The sequence below is a fragment of the Halyomorpha halys genome, unplaced genomic scaffold (genome assembly GCF_000696795.3).
Source record: "Halyomorpha halys isolate HHAL.00 unplaced genomic scaffold, Hhal_1.1 Scaffold16.1, whole genome shotgun sequence".
Classification (NCBI taxonomy): Eukaryota; Metazoa; Arthropoda; class Insecta; order Hemiptera; family Pentatomidae; genus Halyomorpha; species Halyomorpha halys.
In genome coordinates, this window is record NW_027116375.1 from 1066811 (window position 1) to 1088898 (window position 22088).

Below are 22088 nucleotides of genomic sequence, written 5' to 3' on the forward strand. Positions count from 1 at the left end.
ACCTTTACCTTCCTAAGAATAGTAGTTTTCATGATAATTTCATAATTTTCTCCAAAAAACCGGGTTTTAAAAACCGACAAACTCTAGTTCCTAAAATACCCAGCATACCAACCGATCCATGATCGAACATATATACAATACATATATTTACATAATATAACAATAATTTTTTTCCCCTTCCTTTCTCTTTTTTACAATCAATACTCGTCTACAAATCAAAATACTACAAATATTAAATACAAATATTTTATTTTATTTATTTATTTTTTCCCCTTTAATCAATTTAACAATTTCATTACATTTAACAATTTTAATGATTGGAGAAGTTTGTGAATCTATTTTGTCTAATATCATATAACTGCTACTCCTACTAAGATAAACCTTATAAACTATTAGATTAATTTTTATTAATATATTCTTATTTGAGTTTGGTTTAGTTTATTTAAAAAACAAATTTGATCCTTTTTTTCTCAACTTTATTCTTTACAAACAAGGAGGGTTTGTAAAGAATAAAGTAGAGAAAAAAAGGATCAAATTTGTTATAAATAAACTTATAAACTGTTTTATAGCAACTAGCTAAACCCCTGATGAAGACCTGAACCTCAGGTCGAAACGTCGGCATAAAATAAATAAATATGGTTTTGTTTATTTATGTTGTTCTTTGCTGACCGCACCCCCCGACAAACTTCTCCAATCATTAATCTACGGTCAACTATCTACACCTCTTTAACAACTTTATTTCATTAACTTGACAATTTTATTCTCTCTATCTCGCTCCCTCAGACCTCTCCTTTTCTGTGATCCGCTACTCACATTCGATCCGTTATAAAAATTAATACATAGATTTCGGAAAAAACAAAACAAAAAGTTAGTTAAAAAAATACTTCAATGTATAGATGAGTTAAAAGAAATAATTTAATAAATAAATAAGTTAAGGGAATAATTACAATAATTAAAACACAAATCGACAGTTCCAAAAAAAAAAAAAAATAATCTCAGAGTTAAATCCCATGCAGGTGATGTATGACACTTAGGCCTTCTAAGAAGCTCCTTGTTCTATCTGGTATTGTTCCGAGAGATCCAAACCAGAGGCCTCACACTGTGAACTCTCTTTCTCCGGTCTCGGGGATTTTTTTTAAATATAATCTAAGGCAATCATAGTTGTCGAAGCAACATTAAATTAAAAATGTTATAATTTTATTAGCTTAGTCAATATGTGAAATAGATGCATTTTAACTATAAGGCATTTGTTTACTAAAATAAACCATGTGATTTTAAACAAGAGCGGTGCGATCTTTTGACGGTAAAGGAGTGTAAAGTACAAGAGCCGGAAGAAAAGAAAGGCAGTTATCTCTCCTCAATTTTTTATTACTTTAATGAAAACTATGTATAATTACTAGTCAAAATTGATGAGTCGGCCAAGTATAGGTAGGGGGAATAAAAAATGGCGGCTGTTTCAAAATCTTAAAAAACATTAATTTTTTATTCGGAGCTCTATATCTTAAAAACTACCAATAGCACTAGAAAATCTAAGAGAACATGATTTAAAGAAGAGTAAATTGGCTGAAATATTAGCCCTAAAAGAGCTATTTGCGTTCAATAGTTCTCGAGATATAGCTTTTTAAAAAGTAAAACTTCTTAAAAATCTACTGATTAGTAGTTAGTTAATTTACTTTGAGAAATCTAAATCTCAGGAACTAAGTGACGAACAGATGTCTATTAGAACTCAAAGCTAGTTTAATGGACTATAAAGAAGTTTATGACCTTTACCTTCCTAAGAATAGTAGTTTTCATGATATTTGCTAAAATAAATTAATTTATAGTTGTTCGGACAATAAGTTTGATTTATGAAAAACTTCATTTCAGAAACCATTAGACGTTCAGATGTCTGCCAGCGCTCAAATTAAAGCTAGTTTAATTTACTACAAAATAGCTAATTATGTTTATCTTTGTAGGAGTAGTAGTTTTTATGATAATTGACAAAATAAACTCCACAAAATGTTAGTTTCTAGTTGTTCGTATAAAATGTTGGATTTTTGTAAAAATATATCTTTAGATCTATAACACGCACCTATGTCTGCCAACACTCAAAATAAAGGAAATTTAACTTAATATAAAGTAGTTTATTATAGTTATCATCGTAGGGGTAGTAGTTTTTATGATACTCACATTTGAATATAACTTTGTCCAAACAACTATAAATCAATTTATTTTAGCGAATTTCATGTAAACTATTACTCCGACTAAGATAAACATCATAAACTACTTTATAGCTCATTAAACTAGCTTTAATTTGAGTGCTAATAGACATCTGTACGTCAAATAGTTTTTGAAATATAAATTTCTCAAAATAAATTCACTAACAACCGATCTTTCAGTACGCCCCTTACAACATTTTTACGAAATGTTGCTTTTTAAAAAGCTATATCTCGAATATTATTTAACGTATATAACTCTATTAGGGCTCGTATTTTAGCAAATTTACTCTTCTTTAAATGACGTTCTCTTAGGCTTTCTTGTGTTGTTCATACTTCTAAGATATAGAGCTCCTAATGAAAAATTAGTATTTTTTATCGCTTTGAAACAGCCGCCATTTTTTATTCCCCCTACCTATACTTGGCAGACTCGTCAATTTTGACTATTAATTATACATAGTTTTCATTAAAGTAATCAAAAATTGGGGTGAGATAACTGCCTTTTTTCTCCTCTTGGGCTCTTGTACTATAAGACCGTGGTAGACTTTTGGCCAAGCCACTTCTCTCACACAGGACCCCTTTTTCTGCGTGTTTCCAGAACCTCTCAGCTGTCATCCGGGGAGATTAGATAAAAACATTAACGTACATTTCCTCAAGGCACGTTGTAGACAGTTTTCCTTTGTTTTTTTATTATAAAATTAGTTTAAGTGTTTTCAAAGTATTGAGTTGTTTTTCCTTTTTTTATTAATGCATAAAATTAATTTGTTTCACAATTCTTCATTTTGTTCATTACATTTTCGTTTTCTATAATACATACAATTTATTTGTTAAATATAGACTTCAAAATATTTCTGTAATTAATCATTCCAACCCAAAAATAATTTTCCCAGCGCATATTATACCTGGCAAGAGGAAAGACTTTCACTGAGGCTCTCAGTTCAGGTAACAGCGATGCTGAAGTTTTCCTATACATACTGACTGACCTCTCGGAGACATTCTTAATATATCTATACTAGAATACATAAGCTGATTTCGTAACAATAGTTAATATTAAAATTATGTATATAATTAAAATAAAATTGAAAAAAAAAATTATTCTCCGAGTAAATTAAAAGAAATTAAAAGGAATCAAAAGATCAGCAAAACCATGGTCGAGATTCTACCGCAACAGCTATAGGGAGGAAGTTGCTCTAGCCCGCTTGAGAATAGGGTCATACTCTCCTCATGCACTCACACCTGATCAAAAAACTGCCACCCCCTACGTGCAAATATTGTCACATTTTTGAAGAACGTACTCACTATTTGCCAACAATAAACAGGATAGGACTGACCCCAAATTTATCAGAAGCTTTCACAGATGAGGAAGCTAAAGTTACATCAGTGTTTAAATTTTTAAAAGCACATCGCCTTCTTTCAAAATTATAACTCCTCTTCGATTTTTTTTTTTTTTTTAAATATTATTTATTATTAATTTTTACATATGTATGAATCACGTTCCTCTTTTACATTTGTTTGAATCACATGTGTGTGGGGGGGGGGGGGGGGGGGGGGGGGGGAGGAGTGCGTGCGTGCATGCGTGGTGTTTGTCGTCTCATCATAATAGCATGCCATAGGTGTTGATGACCAAAGGGTTTTACGCCTTTAAGCAACAATAAACAAACAAACAAACCCAACTAATATCTTAAATATATTTTATATTGAACTCAATACGTTCGTAAGCCCACCTTTAAATACTGCAACTGATACGAGAGTGGTCTGAAAAGTTTCCTACCTGACATAAATACAAGACTTTTTTCTTAAATTTTTTTTTTTAATTTTTCAATAAGTCTCCTTGTAACTCTAAACACTCCTCTCAGCGATGCTTCCATCTCTGTAAACCGGCCAAAAAGTACTCAGGGTTTTTCTCTGCAAAATAATTGTTCACGAAGGTGATTGCCTCTTTATTTGACGAAAATCTCTGTCCTTCAAGCGCAATTTTTAGATGAGGGAACAAAAAGAAGTCGCTAGGGGCTAGATCTGGTAAGGCCGATGACCAAGCAGTTCAAACCGTGATCCATGGATTTGTGCCATGGAACCGCTGTGGTGTGAGACGGTGCGTTGTTTTGGTGAAACAGGATTTTCTTTTTCTGCAAGTTCTTCCTTCAACTTGTCAAGTAATGATGCGCAGTAAGCTCCTGTAATGGTTTTTCCTTTTTGAAGACAGTCGATTAAAATGACTCTAACCCCTGACTATCCTAAAAAACAATCGCCATCACTTTCCCAGCCAATAAAACCGTTTTTGATTTTTTTTTTTGTAGCCGGTTCCCCCTTTACGGTCCACTATTTGGACTGTATTTTTGTTTCAGACGTATAATGGTGTATCCAAGTTTCATCTACAGTAATTAATAGGCGCAAAAACTCGAATTTATTGCGCCTAAACTGCGCAAACAGAGCGATGGAAATGTTCATTCCAACACATTTTGGTCTAACGTGAACAACGCGGCACCCAACGTGCGGACAGCTTTCTCATATAAATGTTAATTTAATATGTAACAAACACGTTCTTTTGACATGTCCATAACTTCTGTTATCTCTCTCACTTTAATTTGGCTGTCTCCTAGCACCATTTGATGAACTTTGTGATGTTTTCGTCGTTAGTAGCAGTTTTTGGATGTCCGGAACGTTCATCGTCTTCCCAGCTCTTACGACCACGTTTAAATTCAGCTGCCCAAAATGTCACTGAGGTAAATGATGGTGCAGAGTCCCCATATACAAAATCCAACTCACCTTTGATTTGCGCAGGCGTATTGCCTTTCAAAAACAAATGTTTGATGACAGCTCGATACTAGATTTTGTCCATTTTCACAAAAACACTCACATCAACTCACTCAAGCGACTGTTCCACTTAATTACAAAGGAGGATCCACCCCTGATGCCAGAAATGTAATCAAAGAATGACAATAAATCATATCTTCCAAGAGTGTGTTTTCTACACGAGAAGAATAAATGAACTGGGTATACCTTCAAATATATCAGAGGCCTTGGGAAAAGGAGAAACATATTTTGACATAAATAAGATTGTCTTTTCTGAAAATAAAAGGACTATTTGTGAATATATAATGTATATTATGTATTTTTTGTATACTTTATATATTATGTGTTTGGTTTTTTATATGTTATGCATTTTTATCTATCTATTTTATACATATATATTTTTTTTTTCATTTATATAATTGAACACTGGGTATGTACATGAGTGGGGTGTTGGCGTTGATGACCGGTGGGTTTTACGCCTTAATTTTTGAATAAACAAACAAACAATTGTTACATAAACACTGTGCGTCCAAAATAGCTAAAACTTTGGTGGGTAACTGTCAACAGATGAACAACGAAATTCACTTGCTTTTATTTTCGAGTGCTTTCATCTTTACGTTACGGAACTTTTCAGACTACCCTTGTACATACATGCGACAAACAGGAGAGTGAAACATTAGAAGAGTGCAAAAAGAGACAAGACAAAACATGTAGCTAAAACAATGCTGCTACAGCAGTAAGACTTATTTACCATATATTCATATTCTATGAAGTAGTGTTTTTATAACTTTCATGTATTCTTATGAATTGAATTATTTTTCAAACTTAAAGTGATGAGTAAGTATATTCCATATTTTTCTGAGGACCAGCGAAATTTTCTCAGAGATCACCACTTTGGCAACTGATTTAGATCATCACCTTGTATTCCAAGAACCCCAGACAAAAAAGGATAAATTATTTCATACTTAGGTTTAAGCATATAAAATAATGGGATGTATAAAAGATGACGCTTTATCAATTCCTAAAGTGTTTTCCTTATCTGAACAACCAGGCAAGAAAAAGAAAGCGTATAATACTTCTAATATTTTCAGAGAGGATAGAGTTCAATTGACAAGATAGACGAGAATATTTCAATGTAACAAATTAAAATTTAAAAAAAAAACCTATTTTATGCCCCTGAAATCAAAAAACGGCATCAAACCCTCCACTCCCGCCCTCCTTGGTAGCCTTACTTATCTGACTTTTCAAATGGACAATTACAGCGAGTAGGTTGGTCGATGAACGACATGTCACAATCTCACAAGAGGAGATCGTAACGCTAAAAAAAAGGCTATCCTTCCCCACCGGACCCGCACCGCTAAACCCCTGGAGAGCGACGGCCCTATATCACTTTTGAAATAATAATTTAAAACGGGAAGGAGAGACTTTGAGAGAGAGCAAAATATTTAAAAAGCCCCTGAAATCGAAAAAGGGCATCAAACCCTCCACTCCTGCCCTCCATGGTAGCCTCACTTATCTGACTTTTTAAACCGACAATTTCAGCGAGTAGGTTGGTCAAAGGACTGTAAATATTTTAATCCTATTAATACTTAATAATCCCTTTGGAGCATTCTCTAAGCTTGATAACCCCCACTGGGAAAAGAAAAAACATGAGTGTCCAAGGAAATTCTTGTAATTTTAAGGCATAAGTGGAAAAAATATTTCACAGCCACTGAAGCGACTCGTGAAATTATTAAATATAAAGGGAAAGGTGTTCTAACCAGTGCACTGTGCGGCGTTGATATGGAAAAGTTAGCGACATCAAAGGGGAAGAAGGGCTCCTGGTAAACATTAATGGATATTAATCAGGTTCTTTAAAAATCTGTCCACAAGCACTTGCAAACTTGCCAGGGAGTGTGGTGTGTCAAAAATACTATTAGTCGCCATCAACTCTCCATGGGGAAGGTGAGAAAGACCAGCAGACTGGCCCCTCACGAACTTACACCTTAGCAATCACTTCCCGTCGAACTAAAGAAAAGTTTAAAGAACTTCATAGATTCCAACTCCTGCCTCGTCCACTATATAGTCCATGCCTCGCATCATCGGATTACTACTTGTTTCAATCCGTGGCCCATTTCCTTCAAGGGAAGAAATTTAATAATTTTGCGGAAGTTAAATTTGCGTTCTAAGAGTTCTTTGACAGCCATACCAAAGAATAGTATAACTGTGGGATCGAACAATTGGTTAGCAGATGGCAAGTGACAGTAGATAACAATGGACTATACTTTCAGTATTAATTTTATTTTATATCAAAGATATAATAATACAAATATTTGGTTGAAAAACGGAAAACGGTAATTTTTTTTTTTATACACCCCATTAATATAAAAATGTTGCCACAATTATCCTTGGTGTGGTTGAGTATGTATGAAAACAAGAAAAAACGGTACAAAGTAAAAGCTGAAATGCACTTTATACTCGTTATTTTAATTTTATATATTTTTTTAAAAATATTTTAGAAAGTGACATTCACTAGTGCCCTAGGATGCTGCGGCACCTACTTACGGAACTGTTGCCCTTATACATCATACAGACTCATTTTTTTTTTCTTCACTTTTCCTGACAGCTTACCCTCTCTATTATACTGCTTCTTTCAAGATTTAATAAAATAATAGTAAATACAATAAGAAAATTTTCATCAGCACTTCCATACTTTCTAATTATAATAATAATTCAGTCGATCACATCATGAATAATGTTTGATATAATCTAGTTTGTGTCTTTTTTGTTCAGTAAGTAAAAAGTAATTACCCCCCCCCCTCAAACTAACACATGCGCAATAAAATTTCGATCTTTAAGTTATTTAACTTGGTATCAATAAGACCATCCAGTATAATAGGCTTTGCTCGGAATGTAACGAAACAGATTTGGTTTTTTAGGTCAATTTAAAAACACCTACAATTACAACTTATTGATGGTCAAAAGCTCAGCATTTGATGTACTGAATTTTTTTTCTCAACTAGGGGCCATCTTAAGTTTATAAAATAAATTAATGTAAATAACTTATTATAAGCAAAAAAATTACTCACCTTATGAGTTAGAGCTGACAAAAATTGTGACTTCACTTCAGTTACTGCGGCCCTATCCTGTGGTCTCTTTGGTCCCGATATGCTACTGACCACTGTTGCCAAGTCAAGTTCCACGACCTGAGAGAAGACAGGGTCTTGCGCAGCGTTTGCGTAATCTCTCAACATACCAACTGCTTTAAGATACTTCCTGATTGCGTCTATTTTTGCTTCATCTCGATCTGAAACAATCAAAATAAAATCATATATTTCAAAGCAACATATACAATAAAAAAATTTCATGATAAAAAAGATTTGGTGGGTCCATTCACAAGATATGCTAAAACCAATACGATAATTCCTTGCTGTATCCTTACTAATATTTAAGTTTTTTTTTTTGTTTATATTATTTGATAATTTAACTATCCTTCAAACAAGTATCTGGAATGTTCTGGTATGTAGAGATTTCAAAATTATTCAAAACCAAAAGTGAATGTTCTACCACGGGAAACTGAGAAAAATACTGTTAAAACATTGGTGCAAACTTTAATACGATGTAGCTTTGCTAATACTGGTCCAATTTTTTTTTTTAAGAGAACTTAACTGAGACTTATTTTTATATAATTTTAACCCCACCTTAGTTTACTTCATTGTGATCTTTATTATCTCACATTGCATATATATTTATGTTGTTTTGTAGCTTTTATAGCCCTGATGAAGCCCTACCAAAGTGGGGCAAAACATCAGCAAACAAATAAATGATAACTATTTTTTGTTCTTTTTACCACACTGCTGACTATCACCTTCATAAAAAAAAAACTTTTTATATCTTAGAATTTCCATGCCATAGTACTCACTAATTTGAAAAAATATTATAAAAGAAAATAAACAATTTGCATGTTTATTATACTAAATTAATTCACTCAATTAAAGGAGTTTAGCAATGTAGTCTCTATGAAAATCATGTTACATGTCTTATGTGCAAGTCAGACACATGTACTGTAAATTAAATTCTACTTTTTTAAATTTATTTATTGTATATATTGCAATTTTATAACATTTGTTGATATTGATTATTGGTATTTCAGTCTGACGAAGATCTGAAATCAGCACCTAAAATAATTAAATATTGTATAACAAAGGAAAATAACATATGATAATCCTACACTTAAGTTTCTAAAATATACAAAACAAATAATTTAAGAATCTAATGTCTTTGCTATTCTTAGAGTCACATATTGTAAAGCATATATATCCCTAATATATTTTATTCACAGAATTAAAAACTCTCTATCTGTATGCTTCTGTTTTTTTCATAAGGAGTCAAAACATTAAAATAAATATTTGAATGGTATTTGGTTTAAATTAATTCTTCTAACCCCTTAACTTGTACGCTCGAGTTAATTCTAGCACACTGAACAGGGCAAACTGTGCACACTCGAGCTAATTCGAGCGGCATTGTATTTTATGCTGATATAATTTTTCACACTCAAATATAATCGAGAATTGAAAATAACAAAGTGATAATAATAAAATAAATAACAATGATTTACTTTCTATAATAATCCTCACTTTAGCCTATGTTTGCATAGGGAGCTAGTATTATGACTGATATCCAAAATCCAAAATTAAAATTATTTTTGTATTTTTAAAATTTTTGCCAAGACAATGTTCTAAATTGTGTTTACATTTTAAAAAAATTAATTTTTTTTGACAGTTTTTGTATGAAAACTGTGCGTTAAGGAGTTAAAGAACTTCATAAAAAAAAAGGTTAAATCCTGAATATTTAACTTACTTGTCTGAGAAAGATAATAGAGACTGTTTTCGTCAACTGGAAAAAAGCCGATAGTGGCACCGTATTCCGGGCACATATTGGAGATTGTAGCTCTATCAGCAATAGACAATTCCACAACACCAGGACCGAAAAATTCGACAAATTTTCCAACAACTCCTAACTGCCTCAAATGCTGTAAAATATGAAAAAAGAAAATATTAGACATATAGGTACATAATATATTGTATAAATATATATATATATTGTATATAAATATACATAAATCCTGAAGAAATGATGAGATCATATTACCTTGGTGATGGTAAGGACGAGATCAGTTGATGTTGCATATTGGTTGAGTTTTCCGACTAGTTTATACCCAATGACCTGAGGGATGAGCATACTTATAGCTTGGCCAAGCATAACAGCTTCAGCTTCAATACCTTAGAAAAGAAATAATTCAAAAAATAAACATGAATACTTGATAATATAATCCTAATTTTGTTATTAATCTGGTGCAGTGAAAAGTATTCAACTGGCGTATGTGCGGTTATTATATTATATTATATTCAACAGGCAATTAATGTCACTTCACGCACTGAACACTTTGTAGTTAAAGAACCACTAACATGTTGAATAAGTTTTGTAGTTTTGAAACGAGCATGTTATAAACTGTATGACAGTTACCTTCAAGATAAGATTTACTGGCGTGGCAATACAGTAGCAATAGCAGGTCTAGCACGATAAACTTCATTATCTGTATTGAAGCTAATTTCACTAAAGGCCCATTTATTAGTGATTAATTTTTTTATTAAAAACTTTTTTTTAGTCAACAAAAAGTTACATTGGTGCCCACTAAAAAGGAGATAATTTATAAATGTTCCCAAGAGTACAAATAGATTAAGGACCGTACCTTAAAAGTGTCAATGCCTGTTATGATCCTATAAGTCTAACAAATATAGAAGTAGTAAATAATATACAATAAATAACATAAAATCATACCTCCCACTCCCCATCCGACGACTCCCAATCCATTAATCATAGTTGTATGAGAATCAGTTCCAACAACACTGTCAGGATACAGTAATTTATCAGTGAAAACAACTCTAGCTAAATATTCAAGATTCACCTGATGGACGATTCCTGAACCAGGAGGAACGATAAGCATGTTTCTGAATGCTTTGGCACCCCACTGAAAAATAGAACTTATAAATGATAAACTGAGTAATCATATACAATTTCATATATTTAATTTTAAATATATTTCAAGAAATACCTTAAGAAATGTAAATCTCTCCTTATTTCTTTCAAATTCAATTTCTTCATTTTTCTGTAGAGCGTTATCACTAAAATAAAATTTTAGAAAAATATTATAAGAATAAAAAAAATAATAAAATAATAACATTTTACTGTGGTTAAAGTAATTTTTTTTTTTTTTTTATTAAACCAGTAAATGAATCCCTAAAAGAGGGATATAGAAGGAAATCGAGAAGATCATGTTTTTATGTTTTATGTTTTTATGATTTTAATTTATATCTTAAAAACAATCAGTCACAGTTTATAATATTTTAAATACAAAACTAAAGAGTAATAAATTTCCTTGAAGAATCTTCCTATAACTTTTTTCTTCATATCTGCAATAGTTTAAGTATTAAATATTGGCTCATCAAAGTAAAATAAATTTTGACCCACTTTATGAACTGTGATTTTTAATGATCAATCAATTTAACTAACCAAGGAAAAAAATGTTTCAACCCATACCTTCAAAATTTGAGGTTTAACAGTTTAAAATAAGTTGAATACAAGATTCAAATAAAAAAATTGTCCATCCATCCAAGACAATGGGCAGCTTTTCTCAAAGACTATCGGACCAATAGGCACAAAAGTTACATCACCAGATGATCCTCATAACTTGACATTACCATTCGCAACTTAGTTTCAAAAAGGCACCCAATTAGAAGAAACACATAAAGTATTTAGAAACCATCTTGAAGCCAGTAAAAAAAAAAATTGAATCCAAATAATTTTTTTTTTTTATTTTAGACTTAGTATACAAGACCTTTCTGAAGGTAATTATTCTCCTAAAATGTATGACTGTTGACAGTAAAATAGTTTTTATTCTTTAAATTACAAGTATATTATTAAATATTAGCAAGAATGATAATATAGGAGATAATTATATGTTGTATATAAGTTATTTTTATCAGCGACCTGAAGATGAAGGATATTTCCCGAAACGTTGTTGCTGATTATATGAAATAAATTATTGCAGTTGAAAAAGGAAGAATTGTGTCATTCACCAAATCCAGTTTAATTCCAGTAAAAGATCATTCAAGTTTAGATTGACATTACTTATTGGTGGAAACTTAGCTGGTGATTTAAAATTGAAAACATTGGTAGTTTACCAAGCAGAAAATTCGAGAGCATTGAAAGGAAAAATAAAGAATTGCTTCTGGTCATTTAGAAATCAAATAAAAATGCCTGGATAACTGCGTTAATATTTAAAAATTGGTTCTCAGCATTTCGTTCCGACAGTTGAACAATATTGTAAAAATAATAATTTACAATTTAAATTATTATTAATCATAGACAATGCCAACAAAAAAATGGGTAGTACTACAACTAACTCATGAAAAATTCGTAAAAGAAACCCCTGAAAGCACTTAACACGCCTCTTTAACTTCATTATGTATACATATTGATAGATAAACACTTTAAAACATAGTTTTTGGTGCACATTCTTTTACATCCATCCATTTTCAAACACTCAACATTCGCACACAGTTTCAGGAACCAATTATATGCGAAAGTCAAGGGCCTACTACAGTAAAAATAAAAAAAAAGGAGTGAGAAAATAAAGGAGATGTAAGCATGGTGCAATAATATATCAAGGGGATAGATAAATGACGGTAAATAATTGAATAAAGAAATATTATAAGATATTATCATGAATAATAATATCATAGTATGAACAAAGATATTAAATATATAAGGTTATAAATCCAGAAATAAAATATTGTTTTGTGATGACAATATTTATCAATAAAGTTTATAAAACACGCAGAAAAAAAAAATTTATTGGTTCCTTATTGCATATGTGAGCTCAATTATTATACATTTAATGTTACTTACACTCGAGCAAAGTCGACCTGCACAGAATGATCTATCACAAGATCAGAAGGACAAATGGGATTAATCTTATCTGGATTGCCTCCAAGTGATTTAACAGCATCGCGCATAGCAGCAAAATCAACAACAGCAGGTACACCAGTCAGATCCTGTTGAATGATTAGACAAAAAAATTAAGTTATTACTGTTTTTGTTGGAAAAAATGTTGATATTATAAAAGTAAATAATTAAAAAAAAAAAAAATTAAATCTGTTCCACTACAATGAATGAAGGGTCAGGGGTAAAATACTTTGTAAGGAAGTACTGTTATTAGGCCAATAGTTGTGCAAGGAGGTGACTTCTCTCAATCAAGTTTGACTGCCAGATTTTACCCAATTTAGGGTACACACTTCATGAGGCTGGGCGGACCCCAGAGGACTCTCGAATCTACACGGCTGGCTCATAGGTACGGTGAAATAGAAATTAATTATCTACCACAGCCGGATTTGAACCCAGGTAGTACTTGGAATTAGTAGCACAGTGCCTTACCACTGAGGTACCCACTCCCAAAAAGTAAACAATGAAATTAAGAAGAATAAAACTATTAATTTCTCTACAAATTTATGGACCAATATCTTACGGTTGGAGAGCATTTTCAATATCTATTATGACATTTTAATTATACACATATAATGAAGAAAATATATATTTAGAAAAATATTACTGGATAGGAAGAAGATAAGCATTAACTGATAGGGCATAAGGTACAAATGATTTTTGTTAGGTTAAACTCTCTACAAGAAGTCCCTTTGATTCTTTAAACTGCCAAAATTAGGTACTCCACAGTTGAGAAATGATGATTTTCAGAAAATTTATAGTTATTTCCCAACTTATTTCTGACTATACAAAGAGCAAATGAATAAGAACCAATATAATCCTAAATTTTCCGAAAGGTGGATAAACATTTCTTTTGAAATACTGGAAGATTTCTGATTGACCACGTGTATTAATAAATGGAATATGGCCCGGGTGCAGTAAAATTAAACTCAAATAGTAATATTTTGTACTATATTTATTTGAGCCAACGTTTCACTCCACATTGCAGGGCTTTGTCAGGGCTAAAAAAGATACTAACACTTAACATAAGTAAAATAAAGTGTGTATAAGTAAAATAAACTGTCTAACTGATGTCTAGTCATTCCATTTACTTTTTTACTTATGTTAAGTGTTTGTATCTTTTTTAACCCTGACAAAGCCCTGGAACGTAGAGTGAAATGTTAGCTCAAATAAAAATAGTACAAAATATTACTATTAAAGTTTAATTTGACCACACCTATATTCCATTTATTATTTCTTTTGAAAATTTAAATACCATCATATCTGATATATTTGTATCACATCTGCTTATTGTTTTTATGTAAGTGGCAGGTTTGGATATAAAGAGATATAAACAAAAAATTTAGACTTTGTTTTACCTGCAACAAAACCCTGGCTGGTTTAAAATACACTTCCACAGAACTGCTATCTTTTCCAGTTTTTTCCCAATTCAAAATGTTTTGAACATCAGCCTCCTTGACTTCGAAGTTGTCACAGTTTCTGACAGCCGATTCCAGGAGTACTCTAATTGAGAATGGAAGTTTTTCTGAAAGTAAAATAAGAAATAGTTTAATAATGCACATTATGATTCTTCGACAGATGGATATTTTTCTATTGTCTTTGTGTAAATTTTTTTTTTTCCTTTTCCCACAGTTTTCTTTTACAATTAATACCAGTCTACACACTAAATACAAGTTTTTCAATTTATTCCTTTTTTTCTTTCCCTTCCATTTCACAATTTTTATTTAATTTGATTGACACATTCTCCTATATAACAAATATTAAAATATTAAAGTAATAAATAAAACAACAAACTAGATATGTGATGTATGCATGCCATCGCTCCTCTGGATAACTCCCTTACTCATTAATTTCCATGCATGTGGTGGTGGATGATTCCCTGGGAGTCGAGTATTATATACTCTGTTATCCTAGCCACGTCCTGGACATCGACCCCGAGTTTCTCCATGAAGCTCTTAATTGTGCTGGGAATTGTTCCATGGGCTCCAAACCAGAGGCCTCTCACGTTGAAGTCTCATTCTCCGAAGCCCTCACAGAACTTCTCCTTGAGGAAAGGGATGCATTTATCGTAGATTTCCTTCTTTTCCCTATCTACTTTATTTGCCTGGTCAAGGTCGTTATTTTCATATCTCAAGGTACGATCCAGAATGATTGCCGACTTCCCCTGGAAGGAAAAGCAACAATATCCACATATCTTGTGGATCCACCCATATCTATACAGTAGACCTAATAGATAAATAGAGAACAAAGTAGACTAAATAGATCCATTTTATGTATATATTGTTTTAATAAGTAAACATACTTCAATCATTCATATAGCTAGTTATAGTTGTCAAAAAAATTTTCTTGTAAGTTTATTTAAGTTATTTTATTAATGACAAAATGTTTCCAGGCTCTCTCAATTATATCATATACCATGACTATAAGTTATATATATAACTTAAATAAAGTTACAAGAAAATTTTTTTTTACAACTATAACTAGCTATAAGAATGATTGAAATGTGTTCATTTATTAAAAATATATACATAGATAATATATATATATATATATATGTAATGGACATTATTTTATTTTATAATTAAACAACTTCAAAATATTATAAATGTATAACTGTAAATTCTAAAGATATCATAATATCACTTCAACTATTTATTTAAATATTTATTGAAAATCATAACAACTTAATAATGTATAGACCTAACGATTTATTTACATATGAAACAACTCACTAGTGAATTTCTTCATTAACCTGACAATAGGTTGTTAGCATTAGTTCTTGGGGTAGGGACCGTTAGCATAAGTTAATTGTAAAAGTAGTAACGGATAAGATAAAAATCAGTGAAATATTACATTCAAGAAACTTACATTGTTTTTTTTAAATTTTTTTAATATAGTTTTGTGACAATTTTCTATCACATAAATTCAAGAGTTGAAATTTTTCGAAGAATAGAATCAAATGGAAATTATATATTGGAATCATAGGAAAATAATCACATCATATCAGGATGAAAAAGGTAATAAATGATTAGAATACAAAAACTAGTTACTGTTTCCATATGAATCTCTTAGAATTAAATTTTTAAGTTATTTAGATATCATAAAAATAAAAATAAAAGGTACGAATTGAATGTAATAGTAGAAAATTTGACTAAATAAAACGATTTTGGAAGTGATGTTAACTAGGATTCATTGACCAGAAAAAATTAATGATTTTGGTGTCAGTTTTTCATTGACCAACACATTTCATTGACCACTTTTTCATTGAAAATTAGGAAGTGATCGATGATGATATGTTTTTAAATCTTAATGTGGCAAATCAATGTTTTCATCTTTCTCAGAAAAATTAATATAGAGACTAACAAGGAGAATGTACATTGTGTCCTCATCAATTTAGATTTAGATTTTTGAGGGTGATCCTAAGTTGAAAAACAATTAACACATAAGTAATCCTTTTGTTCAATGGGTTCTAGGAACAAAAATAAAATACTCTGAAACTGCTTTATTTTATATCTCGAATTCGGAAAATGATATCAACATGTAAATATGCAGAGTCCGAAACTGTTATTAATTTTTTTAATAAATTTCACAGTAATAGTTACTGCATGTTTTATTTTATTTGTAAAATCAAAGGACAACTGTTATGAAAGAATTTTTATTTTTAACTGATTTTTCTTCAGAGACAGTTAATTACAAATGATTTTTTTAATAAAATCATAAAGTTTAATTTTCAATAAAATTAATAAACTGTAAAAGTGATAAATTGTATACAAGATAATAAAAAAAAAAATGCATAAATAATAATAACACTTTGTAATTATCTTTAGAGAAAATGTATGAAGTCGGATAGACAGTCTGAAATGTCATAGGAAAGCATGTATTATTTTATATCCTATTAATAATAATAAGTCTTCATTTATATGTGAATACAAAATGAATTATTATTAGGAAAAAATTAAAGAACAAAAAAATGAATAAATACATTAAACATATTCACATATTGACCTTTCCATGTGGGAGATTAGAGTCTTTTTAGCGGAGAAACCAAAGTTGCTGGCATTTAGTTTTCCACAATTCCTTATCTCGAGTGTACCTCATTCATAATGAACCGCCACACTGTTTTGTTATTTCGTCGGCCCAGCGCTAGCGTTGTCGTCCCTTTCATCTCTTCCTGTCCAGGAGGATCCACTCTGCAGCTCGTCTTGCCCAGCTGTCTTCGGATTTTCTCATGAGATGGCCTGCCCAGGTCCACTTCATTTTTCAACTGTAGCTTATGGCATCGGTAACCATAGTTTCTTTTCTTAATCGAACCGAAATAACTTTATCCTTTAGAGACACTCTAAGCATTATACGTTTCATTCTTCGTTGACAGACATTAATCTTCCTCTCTATATTCTTAGTCAGAGACCATGTTTGGCATCCATAAGTAAGTAATGGGATAATATAATTGTTGAATACAACTGTTTTGTACCATATATCTTGATGGCTTTTAAAAACATTATATACTATTAATTGGAAATAAATAAAAAATATTTGAAGTATGAAGTTACTATCCTAGAAGAAAAAAAAATCAGGAAATATCATAAGTAAGGTGCCTTTTAAAAATAAAATTACTTAATAAAGGATAGCTATAATGAAAGTGTTTTTATTTAAAAAGATTCCATGTTAAAAATGATTGAAATGCTATTAGAAGTCTGTTCCAACAACCACTTCTGACTGTCCAAAACTCTATTGAGCATGCATAGTACACATTTTTTCCTACCAAAATCAATACTGCACATGTTCTGTACAGTTCCATACAGTCAGAAGTGGTTGTTGGAACATATCCTAAATCAAAATTGTTCTTTAAATGAATTATAGTTTATTTTTCTTGTGTTTTTTAAACAATTAAAAATGTTTTGAAGTTAATTGGATACAGCTGACATCCCAACCAATCCTAACACTATCCTCACCACGTATGCCGATGGCATATGTGTGCTCGCAGTTAATAATAGACCTTTAATTATATCCCAAACTCTCCAATCCCATATTACAGCCCTCGAAGAATGGTGTCGTAATTGGAGGATCCAACAAATCCCATCAGATCACCTTTACCCTTCGTCGTAAACCTGCTGACTGCCCTACGGTATACTTTAATAATATTGCTCTTACCGCTATAGAACAAATCAATCTACCTTAGACTACAGCTGGACATACGACTAACTTGGAATCCTCACACAAGACTGAATAAAACAGGAAACTGCACATGGATTTCGACTATTACTGCACTTACTGGACAAACAGTCTAAACTTCCAACTCATTACAAAAGACTGATCTACATGACAACAATAAGACCTATCTAGACATAAGGAGTTGAGATTTGGGGCTCCACTAAACCTTTGTATTCCTCTCGTATCGAATCCTTACAAACCAAAATCCTTCGTAAAATCCTTAATGCTCCTTACTTTGTCACAAATAAAATCGTCCATAAAGACCTTAATGTTCCCTATGTAACCAATCTAGCCCGAACCAGATCTCAATCCTTCCATTATAAACTCCTTAACCACACAAACCCATTAGTTTCTAAACTTGCTTCCTCTTTCATTCCGGACAATCCTCCGAGGCATCTGAAAAGAAGATGGCCTCGAAACCTTATATTTTAAAAATATTTTTAGAATGCTACTAATGGGTAGTTTCTCTACATGCTTGTACCATACCATTATATTACTTCAAATTTACTTGATTTATTTTATGTATAGTTGTAAATATCAATAAATAAAATTAAAAAAAAAAAAGGTTATTTGAATTATAATTCTTATTAGGTTAGATTCTTATTAAGGTTAATTGGATTCTAATATCTGGTATTCTTCTATCTATAGATTTAAGTATATTAATCTTCTTTTTTTTTTTATTTGGCATCAGATTTGTTTTTAGACTTACAAAAACCGCTAGGTTCTTAAACTACAAGATTTGCTTTAACTAGGGTATTTTAGAACAAATGTTATCCGCAAAAAAACCTCAAGTATGTTTTTATTTTGTAATGACATTTATTTACACAAATCTTCTGTTGGCTTTTGACAAATAGTACAATGTTGGTCTATTTAACATAATGGAATGGATATTAGTAAGGATGGAAATAAGTAACACTCCTCTTTCTAAAGAGGCCAAAAATGTCAAAATTTTATAAACTGAAGACAAAATGAAAGTTTCATTGATATAGAAACCATGGCTAAAATTTTGAATCCCCTCAGAACTGAAAAAAATTATTTTTACTTCCAATTTTCTGAACATGAGATATAAAATAAATGTAGGTTTATTCTTAATATAGAGCCATCACAAAAATTTTGATCAAAATTAGTTAGGATAACTCCTTATGCACTCTTCTAGTAAGTTAATTATTAATTTATAATGTGTTAAAAATCGCCTGAGTGAACAGAATATACTTTTGATAATGACGTTTTATTTATATTTCTAGCATTGCTCATTGCACGCGATAGGTCTTTGGGAGAGGGGACAAAGGTGGAATACCAAGTAAATGATGGAAGATTAAAAAATTAATGAAATGGTAGTTGATGGCATAAACATACAGTGAAGTCTCACTTATACGAAACATTCAGTTATGCGAAGAATTTCTCAATCCCCTGCAAAAATCCCTGAATTATGTGTATGTAATTATCCATTTATACGAAACTTAGTTATAAGAAGGAAAATTTGGACCCACTTTATGCACATATTAGTAAATTTTATTCAGTTCTATAAATTTTTTTTTCTTCCATGGCAAGCCAAAGGACAAAAAATACCATGAAAAACGAAACAGTAAACAACTTTTTTCTGTGAATAACATCCGGTCTAATGACTCTTTATGTTTATATTCTACTCCCTAATGTATAATAATAAGCTCGGACGATTCCGATTCGGATGACGAAGATCCTTTGCCTCTTCCATTTTTGCAGAAGCTCTTGAAGCATTTGAAGTTGTAAAACGTTTTATATATGCGAAAGAAATTAGCGAGAAGGAATTTAACACCTTAACAGAATGCGAAGGAATGATGTATTCAGCCAAAAGCAACATGAAACAAACAAACAAACATAACACAATTTTTTTGTCAAAAATTAAAAAATTCGGATTAAAAATAAATTAAATTTGTATACAATAAATTTTTTTTTTCACTTTACTTTGTTTTTCTTTCAACTGCATACAACATATGTACCTACTAATTACGAGAAAAAAATTCTCAAAAATATACATACATAACATGTATAGTGTATTCACTTACACGAAATATTCACTTATACGAAGAATTTTTGGTACCCTCTCATATTCGTAAAACTGAGACTTCACTGTATTAGGTTATAAAATTTAATCCCGTATAACACAAGGCATTTGGTCATAAAACATGGTAACTGAAATTTGTCATGAATTACAGTTTTTGGCATCATCAGGTTTTTTTTTTTTTTTTTTTTTTTTTTTTTTTTTTTTTAACGATTGATTCCATAAATTATTTGTTTTCTTAAGACATGATATATAAAATAATAAACAGAAAATTTTAAAATCGTTGGTACTCTAGCACCTAAACTATTTTATTTTTATAGAATTTATGTCGAATATGGATTTATCTAGAAAAGAAATAATATTTATGATATAAAATAGATTATGTATAATCTAAAAAATGTTAGAAAAAAAATTATATTTATCGCACCACCATATAACAATAAATTTGGTCAAGGTACCTCAAACTATATGGTACCATAAAAAAAAAAAAAAACTAAAAAAGAAATATTTAACTGGGTACTTCCTTACTTCTATGATTTCCAATAACTGATTTTGATTCACCAAATGACCATATCTGCCTTTATTTTTTCTTAACTCCACATAATTAATTATTATATTAGGAATGGAATTAGCAATGTATGTGTGTGCTTAGTGATATATATTATTGGATCCTTATTTTTATCATATTCTGTATCGTCTTGTTTTATTCTCATTATTATATTAATTCACTAATTGTAAATTTTCAGCTTTATAATTCACTTAAAAATCCTTTCAGTTATTTTTATTATTATTTTTATTTTATTTTTTTTTTTTATAATTATTATTTTATTTTGATTTTTTACTTTATTTTTATTATAGTAGTTGTTAATTAAATTATTAATTGTATCACTTGAGATCAATTCATATCATACTTATCTAGCTTAAAAATTGTATAGCCTCCATGACTGAATAGTCCAAACTGTAATATTTACACTTCACTTGTCTATCATTTTTATGTGTTATTTTGGCACCGACCGATAGATGTTGTCATCTGATCAGACCATATCGGATGTATTATATTTTATAACATATAAAACACTCTGCATCTAATTAAGAATGTGAGTCTCACACTTAATCAAAATTAAAACTTTAAAATAACATATTCTTCAGATATGCGTATTTGTTGATAAAAATTTTATTCTTATCATATTAGTACATAAAACTGTATTTGACAATAGAATATAAAATAATCTAGTCATTAAAATGCAAGAAATTAAAATAAAATACTTGTATGAATAAATTAAATTTAAAACATAAGTTCTATTTATTGGGTTAGGAAACCATTTTATTACATCTTTTGTTTCATTATGCATACCAAGTGTTTTTATTTCATAACATTTGAATAATTTAATCAGTGAATAAATTTTTAATTAATTGCTGAAGTATATAACTAAAGTTTTGTATTGATCAATACTGAATATTTTATTACTTATACCAAAAATAACTGACATAGTTTAATTGTGAGTCATTCAGTCATAAAACATAATTTTTTTATGGATTAAAGTTTTTGGCAGCACTTCTTTCAAGACTGATTTCATAAACTGTTAAAAGAATCTTTAAGAAATTTGTTTTCTGAAGAGAATAATGTTGATGTTAAGTTATGCTAAATGTTGGATTTAAGTAATCCGAATTTCTCGGTTCTTTTTGAATATAAAGTCGTGGTTGGGGGTTTCATTTTCTGATACTCCCCCCTTGCCACGTACACCAGAAGACCCGGAAGACGCCGCCACTGCGATGCCGTCTAAATTATCTATTGTGACATGCAA

General features: G+C 30.6%; 2 protein-coding genes across 2 annotated transcripts in view; one reads left to right on the forward strand and one right to left on the reverse strand.

Annotated features, from left to right (window-relative positions):
- Positions 1-22088, reverse strand: part of LOC106680250 (cytoplasmic aconitate hydratase) — a 98279-nt gene that overhangs the window by 71353 nt on the left and 4838 nt on the right. The window contains exons 3-9 of the mRNA XM_014419810.2: positions 14390-14556; positions 12939-13084; positions 11083-11152; positions 10809-10998; positions 10119-10249; positions 9828-9999; positions 8057-8274 (exon numbers count right to left, since the gene is read on the reverse strand). Of these exons, the coding sequence (XP_014275296.1) occupies positions 8057-8274; positions 9828-9999; positions 10119-10249; positions 10809-10998; positions 11083-11152; positions 12939-13084; positions 14390-14556 (1094 nt within the window). The remainder of the gene's footprint in view (positions 1-8056; positions 8275-9827; positions 10000-10118; positions 10250-10808; positions 10999-11082; positions 11153-12938; positions 13085-14389; positions 14557-22088) is intronic.
- Positions 16030-22088, forward strand: part of LOC106680260 (mitochondrial coenzyme A transporter SLC25A42) — a 44957-nt gene continuing 38898 nt past the window's right edge. Inside the window, exon 1 of the mRNA XM_067053190.1 lies at positions 16030-16048. The gene's annotated coding sequence lies outside the window, so the exon portion shown is untranslated. The remainder of the gene's footprint in view (positions 16049-22088) is intronic.